We start from the raw sequence: 14,001 nt of genomic DNA, 5'->3' as shown, positions 1-14,001 counted from the left end.
ACATTAAAACTTTGAAGTAAATAATATTCCACTACTGTAAATTGAGGAATGGATTTAATATCTGTGCATCTCCCAAGACACTCAAAATTATTATGAAATCTCCATAACCACAAATCACCATGAGAATAAATCTTTAAGAAAGGATCCAAATGGAATCAGAGTCCAACAATTATCCCAACAGAACCAAAATTTAGCAGTTAATATGATCTAACCCAGTGCTCTTCACTATTTTTGAAGAGGGGGCCACTTCAGCAAAGAAACTTCAATGTGAGAGTCACATCAACCCGACACAGACGGTTGAACACATACTCGACACAGACAGTTGAGCACTCAGAGTTCTCTGTTGGTTGATATGGTAATATTACCATTATTGGTAATATTGCTTGGGGTGCAGGCTCTGGGAGAGGGCTCAGGGTTGGGGCTTCAGGTGCAAGTTCTGGGAGGGAGTTTGCTGCAGGAGGGGACTTCAGGCTAGGGCAGAGTGTTCGGGTGCAGGAGGGGGTTATGGGGTGCAGGCTCTGGGAGGGGGCTCAGTGCTGGGGCAAGGGCTTGGGGTGCAAGAGGGTATATGGGGGGCTGGCTCTGGGAGGCTGCCAGAAGAGCTATTCAGAACCTGCCCATTGAAGGGGGCGGCACCTACTTTGGGCAGCCCCACGCCACTCCTGGAAGGGGCCAACATGCATCTGTGTGGGCATATGGCTCTGAGCACTGCCCCTCTCTGCAGGCACCACTCGCACAACTCCCATTGGCCACAGTTCCCCGTTCCCAACCAATGGGAGCTGTGGGGGCGGTGCTTGCAGGCAGGAGCAGTGCACAGAGACCTCTGCTCCCCCCTTTACCTCTCTAGGGCCACAGGGGCATGCTGGCCACTTCCAGGAGCGGCGTGGGGCCAGGGTAGGCAGGGAGCCTGCCTTAGCTGCAGCCTCACTGTGCCACCGGAGAGAGTGGTCAACAGGGAGCACACTTAGGGTCCATGGGAGCTGCCACTGGCTCACAGGCCTTGCAGTGAAGAACACTGTTCTAAACAGTTACTTCAAAAATGTCACCAAAAGAGGTGTGTATGATGCTTAGTTTTTGAATAAACCAAGCAACTTACACAATAAAGCATCAATAATAGCACAATCTGTCTGAAAAGCCGTTACGGAAACATGGGATTACTTTATAACAACATCAAAGGGAGCTGGAAGGAACCACAGAAATACTAAAATATGACATAACTTAGAAGTAGCCCTTGCAGTGATAACAGAAGCTATGCTAAATCAAATCAAATGTAACAAGGATCTGTTAAAATACTTCACTGAAGATATTAAAAAGGCTCACCAGATTACAGAAAACTGTAGTCCAGTGACACCACTTCATCTTTCTTAGACAGCTAATGATATAAAAATGCTTAATGGAAGCTCACTCAAGATTTGTGTTTTTTGCAGTTTTTCATGAGTTTCTTGCTAATACAAATATACAGAGTTTCCCAAACCAAAGTCTGGTCTCAACAAGCTGCAACACCTCACCTATATATGAGAAATAAAGTCTGAAGCAGCTGGAAGATTCATGGATCATAAGCTATTGAAATGACTAAGTCTTGGGGAAGAAGTGGGTGGTTGCAGACAACCACTTGCAACTCCAAAACAGAAACCTAAAAGGATATTTAGAAATCTGTGCTCATGGCCTTCAGGGGATCAAGCTTAGTGAGGAACAGATGCACACCAAGTTTAGGAGATTAAGTCAAAATGATCAAGAAACAGGAGAAACTCCACTGGGACCAGTAACACTGACTGCCCCATGGATAGATATATTCAAATGACGGTTCATTCAACACTTAAGGCACATACAGCGCTGCAGCACGTTTGGCAAAGATGCTCTATGCCGATAGGAGACAACTCTCTCCTCGGCATGATAAAATCACCTCTGTGAGCGGCAGAAGCCATGTCGGTGGGAGAAGCTCTCCCACTGACATAGTGCTATCCACACCACCACCTACATCAGTGTTACTTATGTCTCTTTGGGGGTTGTTTATTCACACCTCTGAGCCACAAAAGTTCTGATGACATAGCCTTAGCAATGGGGAAACCTATTGGGAAAAAGTAAGTCTTGTGGTTTAAGGCACTGGACTGAGACTCACGAGAGCTGGGTTCAATTCCTGTATGCCAGAGGTTTCCTGAATGACCTTGGGCAAGTCATTTAATCTCTCACCTCCCCACCTGAAAAATGGGAATACTACTTTCTCTCCCACCTTTTTCTCCATCTTCCCTATCTAGATTTTAAATTCTTTGGATTTGGGACTGTCTTACTATGCATATGTACAGAGCTCAGCAAAAGTGGGCCCTGAAATTGACCAGAGACTCTAGGCACTACTGTAATAAAACATCCTACCCTTAGTTTTATTCCTCCCTCCCTGCACCCCAAGAAAGCCCACCTTTAAATTAAGTGCTGAAGCATATTTTAAAATGTGCTTAATGGCTGCTTTCAACAAGGAAGTATAGCCATAAACTACTCACAAGTTTCACTGTTGATGAGGGGATTGTTAATGAAATACAAAAGCACTTTTACTTGTTTGAAGTTAAAAACAAGCCACAAAATTCTATGTTATTTCATTCAAAATAAGAGAACATAATCAGAATTCACTATGACCCCCTTTTTATAAAAAAAATTCTCCCCAAATATTAAGCCTGGACAGGAATGTTCAGTTTTATTCTGACTATACAGTTGATTTAGTGAGGTCATCTTTATGTTTACATTTGAACTGACGTACCAAAGAACCATTGCTAATTATAAGTAACAAAACTTGTTTTGCAGACCTGGGAACATAGTACTTTGGTTGCATGGTTGGAGAGTTTTACTAGGAAAACTATTACTATTATTGTCCAAGCCGGTTCTCATTTAAATCAATGGCAAAGTCTGCCAATGCTATGTTCAGAAAAGCATCTCTGTTAAAAAATGGTAATTTCTTAGTCAACAGTTCTGATCCCTGTACACGCTCCAGATCATATCTGCCTGGCTTTCTGACAAAGCAAAGTTTGCTCTGGTTAGCAGTACAGAGCCAATACAGTCATCGGAGACCACAATGGATTCTATTCTGCCCCTTACACCATTCACAGAATTGTTGACCAACTTCAACTGTATAATCTTTATTTACCAGTGGCGACTCATAAGCCATAAAGCACACAGCTTGACTTTATGTTGCAAGGCTAGAATGAGTTTGCACTGTTGGCCATTAAAAAAAATTTATTGTTTTTTTGTAAACTGAGCAAAATGAGATATGGAAGTAAATGAAAACAAACATGGAATTGCCACAATGCCACTTTTATGGACTGACTCTTCAAAGAGTAAACATATTTCAAAGTAGAATCTATTATTTAACAATTCATATTACTTCCACCTTGCCCTCAACAATGAAGTTAAGACAACCTGAAGCCAAAGAACACAAGGTTTCTAAAACGGGCTTAGAAGAACATTAACAGTTATGTAAAATATTTGCATTAGGCCTTTTTTGAGCTGTAACCCTAAGAACTAAAATTTAAAATAGTATTTGTGTTTCTCAAACTCACAATATTGGCTCTGAGAACATCTTCCCACTACACAGGCTAATATTTCGCACACAATAAAAGTCTGCATATCAAAATTACATGACTCCTAATGATTTAACGGGTCTCACTGGTCTTTTCCATTTAAAATGCAAATAGTTGAGGCAAAGCAACAGGTCTTTGGATAACCAAAGGGTAAAAACAAGGGAAAAGTATGGAAGAGTAGCATTTGTGCTATGGATAAATGTTACTATATTTAGTCTCCTTGTTCCGCAAGCTGCTGGGCATCTGTTTCAGTAATGGTGAATGACTTTTTTCTACCATTCAAGAGTGCAATAATCTAGGCTCATTTTAATTATTGCAATGAAGAAACACCTTCACTCACAGCTAACTATACTGTTTTAATGAAGACTGAATTCCATCATCAGAGATCATAGCATGAAATATACTATTTTAAGAACAAGCTTCCCTGATTTCCTGTGCTAGTTTAAAGCCTTGCAAGAGTTTAAAGAAAAGGTCTGAGACACAATGGAAAACTAAATTTAATCGGACAGTAATTGTATATTTTGAAACCTACATGAAAACTACACAAATACAATGTGCGCACACACAAGCTGGCCCAAATATTTTTAAATTCACAACTGGTAATTTATCAGCAACCTCTTCAAAACAGCAAGACAGAAATATGATTTGAAAAAAGATTTTTAAAGATACCCTAGGCACAGAAGTCAACTATCAGTCACAATTCTTGACAACTCCACTATTCTCCAATTTAAAACCAGCATTTACCACCAAAGAATCTCACTTCAATTTATGCAAAAGAAAACTGAATTTAAAAAGAACAGTATAGATAAAATATTGGAAGAAACTGCTGCTACAAAGCACTTATATTTGTGCCTAGATAAACAACCCTCCCAAAATACGAAGACAGACTTCAAAACAAAGTGAGCAAATTTGGCTAAGTTACAATTAATAAAAATGAAAGTCTCTCACACGGAAGTACATTTACTGTGTCTTAAAGGGTGTAACAATTTTCTTCTTAAAACCAGCCATTTCAGTTACAGTACAGTATTGAAAATAAATATTTAGCATAAGATTGTAATCGCAAAGATTTAATTTGCACACATGCTTATATATGGAAATTGCAATATATTTTACAGGTATCAACTGGAAAAATTAGTATAAATATTGGTACACTGAAGTTATATATATATATATATATATATATATATATATAACTGACATTGGCTGTTCCTTGGCAAGCATTTATTGTACTGATATATTTTTGTCAAATTCTCTTTTCTGCTTCTGTAACTACAACTTTGTAATACTGCTTGGTCAGCTTCTTTGCATATTCTTTCCTGTTCTCAGACTGGGGGATGGGTGGGAACTTGATTTAGCCAAGATCAGCTAAATCTGAAAAGAGCTCCAAACTAAAGAGCTGGTCTTTCCAAGAAGCCAACCTTATACATTACATATCCAAGCTCAGGCAAGCTGCCTTTCATATGTATATGTCCAGCACAGCTAAGCTCCTGCCACAATAAAACAAGACTGCAATACAATTATTGGGTAACTTGTCCCTTCCCCCACTCAACTAACCAACATACAAAAGAAAGGCTTGCTCTATTGTGCACATACAGTACCCTTGATGATTCTGCTGCTAACTGAAACTTCATTCAACAGATATGTACTTAACCATTTTAAGCAACAAATATTTAGTAATTTAGAGAGCTAAAAACAGCTCAAAACAATCTATTAAATAAAAATATTAAATACCTATATCAGTGGCCAAATGTTTAGATTTTCACACCTCTTTTACTTATTTGGAGTGTGTACACATATATATAAATGCATGGTTTGGGAGTGGGATTTTTGTTTTTAAGAAACAGCTAAAAATCTAAATTGTAAAAAAGACTCAAGTTGTGCAGAAATGAAAGGTTTTGCCTAAGCAAATGTGCATTTCCTTCCAAAACCACTGATCAAAATTCAGAAAGGTAAAAACAAAAAAAAAACACAATTAACAATTCAAATCCTGCCATTTTCTTGATCCCTCTCTAAGCAACAGTACCATGGCAGCTTTTTCCTGCTTTAAAAATGTCATGTGAAAAAAGGAAAAATACCAGAATGCCAAATTTTCCATTTCATTTGAGTACTCCTCATCTTTGCTATTTAAATTCAATCATGCTTGGAACTAAGAGTTTTAGAGTATATACTCTAGAGTAACCCAAGTATTCATACATTCCCTGATCACCTACGTAACTAAAATTATGGTTAATACAGACTCACTACCCTGAAGAGAAAAGTAAATGTTCTGTATGTAAAACTTAATCCCAGGAATATTAATTTCTGATTAATATTATCAATGTAATTAATGATCGGGTTCCAAAGGCAGAGAAGGGTTGTTTCCTTTAATTTCATACAATGTTAACAGATCTGTATGGCTGTATTTCCTCCCTGCTCTGAGTAATTATCATGCTAGTACCTAGTTTTAAACCATTTTGATTAATTTTCTGCCCCATCCTAACACACAATTTACACTATTCATACAATCCAAATTTGAACACTAAGTATGAATATATCAGGAATGAGCCTCTACCAAACCACCTAGTTGGTGCCTAAAAAGACCTGAAGGGACTCCTTTAGAGATCACATCCTTGTACACACACACACACACACACCCCCACCTCCATGAACTCTACTCATTTCTTAACAGTCTAAGATGTGCAAAGGAAAATAAAAGTAAGTCTTGCAACTAAATGCAGTTATGATCAGGGAGCCTAGCGAACCCTCTTGCTACGCAGCTCCTGCTGCTGCCTCCTTTTGCAGTTTCCCCACCTCTTTCTGTGCAGTAGGAGATCTGCTCTGCTCTTTCCCACATAAACTGAGTCCTAGCCGCCATTTTAGAAAGTCATTCACACAAGCCAGACCACTGCACCATCCACCACTTGAAAAGAAATCTCTTTGAATGTTTCCTCCTTCCCTTTCCCTGCCTCTGCACTATAAAAGGGACACACCAAAAAGCATGCAAATGCCTCTCTCAGATAGGCAGAGCTGCCAAGGGACAAGGCTAGCAGCATGTCACCGATCAGCAAATGCTGCAATGCACGTGTCTGCACATTTGTGCATGTGAATTTCCCATCCACTGAAAACAGTGCAGTGACAAGACAGACATCCCTTATGGGGAAGATGATTGAGAGCAAAATACTAACACATTTCATTTACATATATCCACTCCAACAATATGCATTAAATCTGTTCATTCGCCTACAAATTAAATATTTCATATGCAAGGATTTTAAGGTAGCAAGCGGGGAAAGTCCAGCTAATGCTTCTTACTAAATAACCCTGCCTAATTCCTGATTCAAATCACAATCCCTTGCTTTATTCACTTCCTAGTTTAAAATAATGAGGGACTGATTACAAATGGGCGCACGCGCGCACACACACACACACACACACTATGCCTAGTTTAAGTGGTTATGAATGAACTTACTATTCACAAACCCTGCTTTACATGCAGACATGTATGCTTCCAAGATGAAGATTTAATATCTTAGATCAAGCAACAACCAAAATAATCAGGCTTAAAAAAAAGGCATAGGGCAGCTCTCCTGCTCCTTCTTCCATTTCCCTGTCCAAGCTCCTCATATCTTAGTAACCAAGTCTATTTTTCCCATGGTGACTCACTATTAAGGACGCTCTATAATGTTCCTACACTAAGCAGTAGTAAGAAAGATTAAAAAGAAGCATAAGAACCCTTTTGGAGCATGAGAGCAGACCCAATCCTGGCTATTTATAATACACATCTAGAACTACTACTTTTTTCCTTACACTTTTAACAAGGTTCTAGTGCAATTTGTTCACCTTATAATGACCACATTTCCAAAAGAGTGCTGTTTACTCTTCCACCCACTAAATATGATCCCTCAAAACAGGTAAAAAAATATTTGGTTAAATACCACTAAGACAGACAGATGAACACAAACCTTTTTTTAAACTTTGATCATTTAAGAGAAAAATATGGAAGAGGTGAGGAAAAATATAAAATCATGCAAACTACTGTTCCATTATGGCCTATGTGATGGGGGTTACATAATAGAGAGAGAGAGAGAGAGAGAGAGAGAGAGAGAGAATACAGAATTTATAAATGTAAAAAACAACACCAGCTCTGAAGAGCTCTGTGTAAGCTTGATTCTTTCACCAACAGAAGTTGGTCCAATAAAAGGTATTACCTCACCCACCTTGTCTCTCTAAAACAATACCAGTCCACGCTCCAGTATTATAAATTCCAGAACACTGTTTCTTAGTGAAAGGATCCACTGGGAGTTGGCTTCTTCAAGCACTTCCATGATCTTCAATTTCACCTTTGTATTTCCAAGCACTTAAGTTCCCACCATCCACTTTACAAACCTCTTAGTTAATTTCATTATAAAGCATCTAACCAAAGATGCACCGCCGTTACAGTCACTTGCTCACACCTGAGTGCAAGGCATCCAGCTACCTTCAGTAATGGAATGGGTTGATATGAAGAAAAAAAAAGTAAAACAAAAACCCTTTTCATTTAAACACTGAGAAAGGATTTTTAAAATCATGGCACCAAGTAGGAAGATGACCAGCCTCAGAGGTTAAAAATTGTTTCCAATACATTGCACCTCACAAAATATCCAATCCATGTAGAAAATAGCGAATTCCCTCTTTTCACCTGGCTTTTCCATCCTTGGCTGTTTTTGCTCCTGCTAGTCCTTGGCTCTGCGAGGCTCCAATATATCTCCATGAAGCTCCTTCCGCATTATAAACCTCCAGGATTTTATCTTACAGGAGACCACAAAGATCTTCACCGCGGTGCAGGGACGCGTACAGATATTTCTGTTCTCCTCTGACACCCACAAACCCCCCCCACACACACCTTCTTGCCTGGGATCAGAGCGATTTCCACACACAGTCCATGGGGGTGAGTCTCCGCAGGAGTTGCTATGATACCCTGAGACAGATTTTCCCATCCCTTCACCGCTGGCTCCAGGCTGGGTGAGGGGAAGCCCTAGAAGATCCTGTTTTCTCCAAGCTGCTTGGGCTATTTTGGGGGGGGGGGGGGAGGGGGGCATGCACAGACCCTGCCCCCTCCCTTAACAGCTCCGTGGGCAGGAAGGGGGGGAGCCACACGCAGATCTCCCCCCCAGCACATACACTGGGGGCGCACCGCGCACAGAGCCTGGCGGAGATACCCCCTTGCGCTCCCCACCCCGGATTTAGGGCCCCTCCTGCCCCCCCAAGAGCGGCCCCCCGCGGTCACTCACCGCTTGAAGTGCTCGATGATCTTCTCCTCGCGCACGTTCTCCGGTAAGTTGCCCACCCAGAGGTGCCTGGTTTCCCGGACCATGCTGCGCCGCGCCGGCCCCCCCCGCGCCCCGGCCTGTGCCCTAGTGCCAGGAGCTGCCTCCTCTCGCGGCGGCGGCGGACACCATCCCTTGGGGCCCCTGCTCCGGGCCGGCGGGCTGCGGCTCCCCTCCTGACTCCCCTCAGCGGCGGCGGCAGCGCGGCGCCCCCTCCCCCTCGCGCTCTCTCGCGCTCTGTGGCGGCTCCGCTCTCCCCGCTCCCTCACACACGGCCGCCAAGCCTGGCGCAGGCGCACTCCCGGCCCAGAGTGGGGCGGGGGGGGGAAGGGAACGGAGGGGGGAGCGCTCGCTCGCTCTCAACGCCCTGGGCCGCCAGCCTCCCGGCCTCACTGCGCACGCGCCGAGCTAGAATGACTCGTTTTCCGCACGGCTTGCTTCCTCACGCCACTGCGCCTGCGCCAAAAAAAAAAAAAAAAAAGAGCGAGGGGAGCGAAGCGTCCCTGCTCCTCCCGCTCCCATTGGCGTCCATGGGGGAGCACCTGGTGCCATGGAGTTCAGTGGGGGCACTTGGGCCCTGGGAGCAGAACTGGGGCCTCTGATGCTCTCTCTGCACCAGAGGGCTGCATCTAGGGGAGAAGGGGGGCAGGGAGCCCGCTTAACCCTTTATGACTGGGTGCCCTCCCTCCTGCAGCACCACATCCCACTTTGGCTGGCTCTCCAGGGCCAGGGACACTAAGGGTCTGCACTTCCCGGAGAAGAGCTCTGTGTCGCTCCAGCGCTCGTCTCCTCTCGCCAGCAAGAGCCGGACCAATAAAAAAAATATTACCTCACCCACCTGGCCTCTTGAATTTTCTGGCACCGACAAAGCCCTTGGGAGCAAATGCTGATCTCAGAAATGCCAGCGTGAAGCCGGGGTTACTCCACAGAAATGGAGGGAGTTAGCATTTACACCAGTGTAACAGCACAGCATCGGGCCCTTTTTTTATACATCTAGGAATAAATTATTAACACACACAGCAGCCAGTCTCTGGCCATAGAATAGAAAAGTGATAGCAGTATATGGTGCTTCAATACCAGCATGATACGTACCACAGGAATACCACAGAGTACAAATCAATCAGATTTTCATCCCAGGTGACATTTTAAATTAGATTTAGGAACACAGACAGAATCACATCCAAGACCCTCTAGTCCAGTGTCCTGTCTGACAGTGGCCAGTACCAAATGCTTCAGAGGAAGACAAAACATCCCTGCTCTAGGCAAATGTGGGATAATCTGTCCCTCATGTTAGGTCTCATCCTGATCTAATAGTTAGAGATTGGCTTAATCCCTAAAGTATGAGGTTTCAAATTGCACATATTTTAAAATATTTACATAGCAACTTTCACCCCCAAAGGCACTTTACGGTAATAACCCTGTGCAACATTACTGTCAATCACATTGACGTTTTAAAAATTGTGCCTCACTAGAGGTGTAGATAGAACATAAGAACGGCCATGATGGGTCAGACCAAAGATCCACCTAGCCTAGTATCCTGTCTTCCAACAGTGGCCAATGCCAGATGTCCCAGAGGGAATGAACAATTCTTACAGTCTTAGATCCCAGTCACAATTGGATCTTTACAGAAGACCCTTGCACACCCCACCCCACCTCAACAACTTCAAATGAAGCTGCATGGGCCCTAGGCCCCACCCATGGAGATGTTATTGCAGGATCAGGGCCATAAGAATCTTCCCAGCCCTAAGTCTTACATTCTCCCTCTAAAAGATATATGCAATATGTATAAGCAAAATTAAATTTAACTCAATTTAATTACATTGAGTATTCCATGTGAAAGCAAGCACAAGTTCATTTTATATTAGAGAAGTGTGATTTCCATGTTACACTCTATTTTACAATTCTACAGCTCTGGTCATCTCTACCTGCATCACATGCCGACAATACCACTATATAAAACCTCATCTGGGGTTTGAGGGGAAGTTGACAACCAACCAGCACCTTTCACAAAAGTGGGAGGGAGAAGAAATGTTGGCAAAGGACATAACAGAGCAGACTCTTATGCAAACTGCCACAGGATCTTTAGTACTGAATCCTGCAGGCACCCAATCCTGGGAACCACTTGCAAGAGTAAAGCTACTCACATACTTAACTGTTTACAGGATTAGGCCCCTAGTGTTTACATAGATTAGACAGGACCTTCTTTTTAAAGGTCTCATCTAAATGAGCCACATTTAGCAACATGAAAAGGAGTACTTGTGGCACCTTAGAGACTAACCAATTTATTTGAGCATGAGCTTTCGTGAGCTACAGCTCACTTCATCAGATGCATTATGAGCTGTAGCTCACGAAAGCTCATGCTCAAATAAATTGGTTAGTCTCTAAGGTGCCACAAGTACTCTTTTTTGCCGATACAGACTAACATGGCTGCTACTCTGAAACCTGTCATTTAGCAACATGTAACTCAGTGTCCCAGTACAGAAGAAGGAAGAGCTGAATCAACCCTGCCTGGATATGAAGCTTTGGTTCCAGGGAGTCTAGTAGATATTAAACACTCGATACTTATAAGGCCACTGTACTATCCTCTCCAGCATCTTGTCCCAGCTTTTTAACAGCCGTGAAGGAAACTGGGTACGATTTTGCACTCAGAGAAGGTTATCCATTTAACAAAGAGCAACAATACAGATTTATTGACAGCAAGATCCAGCCATCTCCCCTTTCCAGGGGTGCTGGAACAATTTTTATAGTGGGGGTGCTGATGATGGAAGCCATGGAAACCATGTATTTGGTGTTTGTTATTACTACTTCAAGCCAGGGGGTGCGGCTGCATCACGGCCCCTTTCCACGTAGAATCAATTTATTTCATAGGAGTTTGGAAGAAGAGACGCTCAAGTTACTATTTTGCATTCAAACCCCAAGTGAACCAGTTTGAGGTTAGGGTAAAATCAAACACACATCCAGAGACAGCATTTCTTTTGGAGCCACATAAGCCTGGTTAGCTGCTTACAGCACAAAGAAAAAAAGACTAATATTTCAATGCATTTCCTTTGGCCAAAGCCTCCTGTTTGCTGACAATGCTTTTCCATTGATTGAAACCATATTCTTATTTGCTGGGATGAGCAAAGCTCAATGGCACTGGATTCATAGTCAATCCATGCTTGTTAATATCCACTGACTGCCCAGTTATGCGCTCGGGGATGTACTGAGCACAAATTAAGAGGGTCCCTGCCCCAACGTGCTCACAAGATTTTCATTTAACTTTATAGCTTGAAGGCTTTTACTTGCTGAGAAATTATTCCTCCCACCCAAGAGTTAAGTAAGACCCCGTTCACCATCCACTTACCAACATTCACTCAAGCCATGTGCACCAAAGCATTCAAAATGTTAAAGCAACAAAAGATATTACCAGCTCTCTTCAGTGATATGTTTATCACATCAGTTTCTTTTCCATGGAATTGGGTTTTAGATTTTGACTAGCTACTTGTAAAGCAGAAATACATAGAGTAATCATTATAAATAAGCATTGACTATATATAGCATTTTACACCTTTAAAAAGCTCTATAAACATCCATTCCAGGATAAATGGTAAAAGATTCCAAGTTTTACAGTAAAGTTGCTTATTCTTACACAGTTTTCCCAAGTTGTGATTTTCACTTTCCAGTTCAGAATGCAGTTTTCAGCTATGACGCTGCCTACTTCTCCTCCCCTACCGTCACACAAGAGCTCTGAGAGGCAAAACCAAGGTTACGCCTATACTTTAACCACAGCGTCACTGCCACAGTGCTTCAGTGTAAACACTCACTACAGCAACAGTAGGGGTTCTCCCATCACTGTAGTTAACCCACCTCCCTGAGAGGCGGTAGCTAGGTTGATGGAAGAACTGTTCCATCGACCTAGTGCTGTTTACACCCGGAGTAGGTCATCTTAACTACATCACACAGGGGTGTGGATTTTTCACACGCCTGGGTTGACTTAATTTTGTAGCGTAGACGTGGCCTGTAAAAGGAGCCTCACTAATGTCCGTTTTCAGTGTAGACCAGCCATCGGCATAGCTACATTTCTCAAGGGTGTGGATTCCTGCATGTTATGGGTAAAGAGGGGTGTCTGCAGATTAGAACCATCTAAAAACAAAAGCAAGTCAGCCAACTCTATTCAGTCAGCGATGGAAAGGGAAATAGCTTAAGTCATGTTATTCAAAGGCCTAATTATCACTACAAACAGTAGGGATGGTACATAGCCATGTATGTGTACCTGGGGTAAAGTCTTGGACTGCCCAACACTTTAACCTGATTGTGGGGAAACAGTTCCTGTCTACACTAAGACTACACAATATTGTGACAACTGCATTATAACTGAATCCCCTAACTCTGTTTTACAACAGGTGAGACGTATGCAGGACTTCCATGGAGGCTGGAGAGGGGAGGAGGAAAAAAAAATCAGATTGGTGCTGAGATTCATGACTGGATCTAAGGCAGAGGTCAGTCGTACTCCAGAAAAAGCTCCAGCATCAGAGACATGACAACAAATTCACCCCTGGCGTAACTCTGCTGGCTTCAATAGAATGCTCCAGGGATTAATTTGGCCTGCATAGCCTGACAGCAATCAAACTCTCACACAAACTTTAATGGATTATAGTTGGCACCATAATTGATGCTAGCAAGATTGACCTGGTCTCCATTGTTCCAAAACGTATGGAATTTAGTGCAAGGTAATGCACATTGGAAGGAACCATTTAAATGACTTGTACACACTAATGGGTTCTGAAGTACACTTCACCTCTCAAGAAAATGATCTAGGAGCCTTTGTGGACAACTCACTGAAAACATCTGCTCAGTACACAGTAACAGCCACAAGGGAATAACTCGTCAGGCCGCATATTAACAAGGGAGACGTATAAGACACTCTCATTCTCAGCCTGAACATTATGTTCAAGTTCATCTCAGGAAGAGAGATGCAGAAACCAGAAAGGTCAGAAAGAATGACAACAATTAGAGCCATGGGGAAGAGATGCCTCCATACATGGACCTATTAAAAAGTCTGGAACTATATAGTTCTGAAATCAGGAGAGTAAGAAAATATTCTTAGAAGTATATGAAATAAGAAATAGAACACAGAAGGCCGATTAGGTACTGTTATTTATGCTTTCCCT

The 14,001-nt window shown here is 42.5% G+C and overlaps 1 protein-coding gene across 5 annotated transcripts in view; it reads right to left on the bottom strand.

The window, feature by feature from the left end:
- The window catches only part of SPEN (spen family transcriptional repressor), a 148,943-nt gene that overhangs the window by 96,953 nt on the left and 37,989 nt on the right, over window positions 1-14,001 (bottom strand). For 3 of the 5 annotated variants that reach the window (XM_074975293.1, XM_074975296.1, XM_074975294.1), the window contains exon 1: window positions 8,816-8,990. The exons of 1 other annotated variant lie outside the window; for it this stretch is intronic. In XM_074975293.1, the coding sequence (XP_074831394.1) occupies window positions 8,816-8,898 (83 nt within the window). In that variant the 5' untranslated portion in view covers window positions 8,899-8,990. Of the gene's footprint in view, window positions 1-7,762; window positions 8,154-8,815; window positions 8,991-14,001 lie in introns of those variants that run through there. One more of the 5 variants, XM_074975298.1, reaches the window with a different exon arrangement.

This window comes from Natator depressus, chromosome 18 (assembly GCF_965152275.1).
Source record: "Natator depressus isolate rNatDep1 chromosome 18, rNatDep2.hap1, whole genome shotgun sequence".
Taxonomy (NCBI): domain Eukaryota; kingdom Metazoa; phylum Chordata; order Testudines; family Cheloniidae; genus Natator; species Natator depressus.
This window is presented reverse-complemented; position numbering and strand designations above follow the sequence as displayed.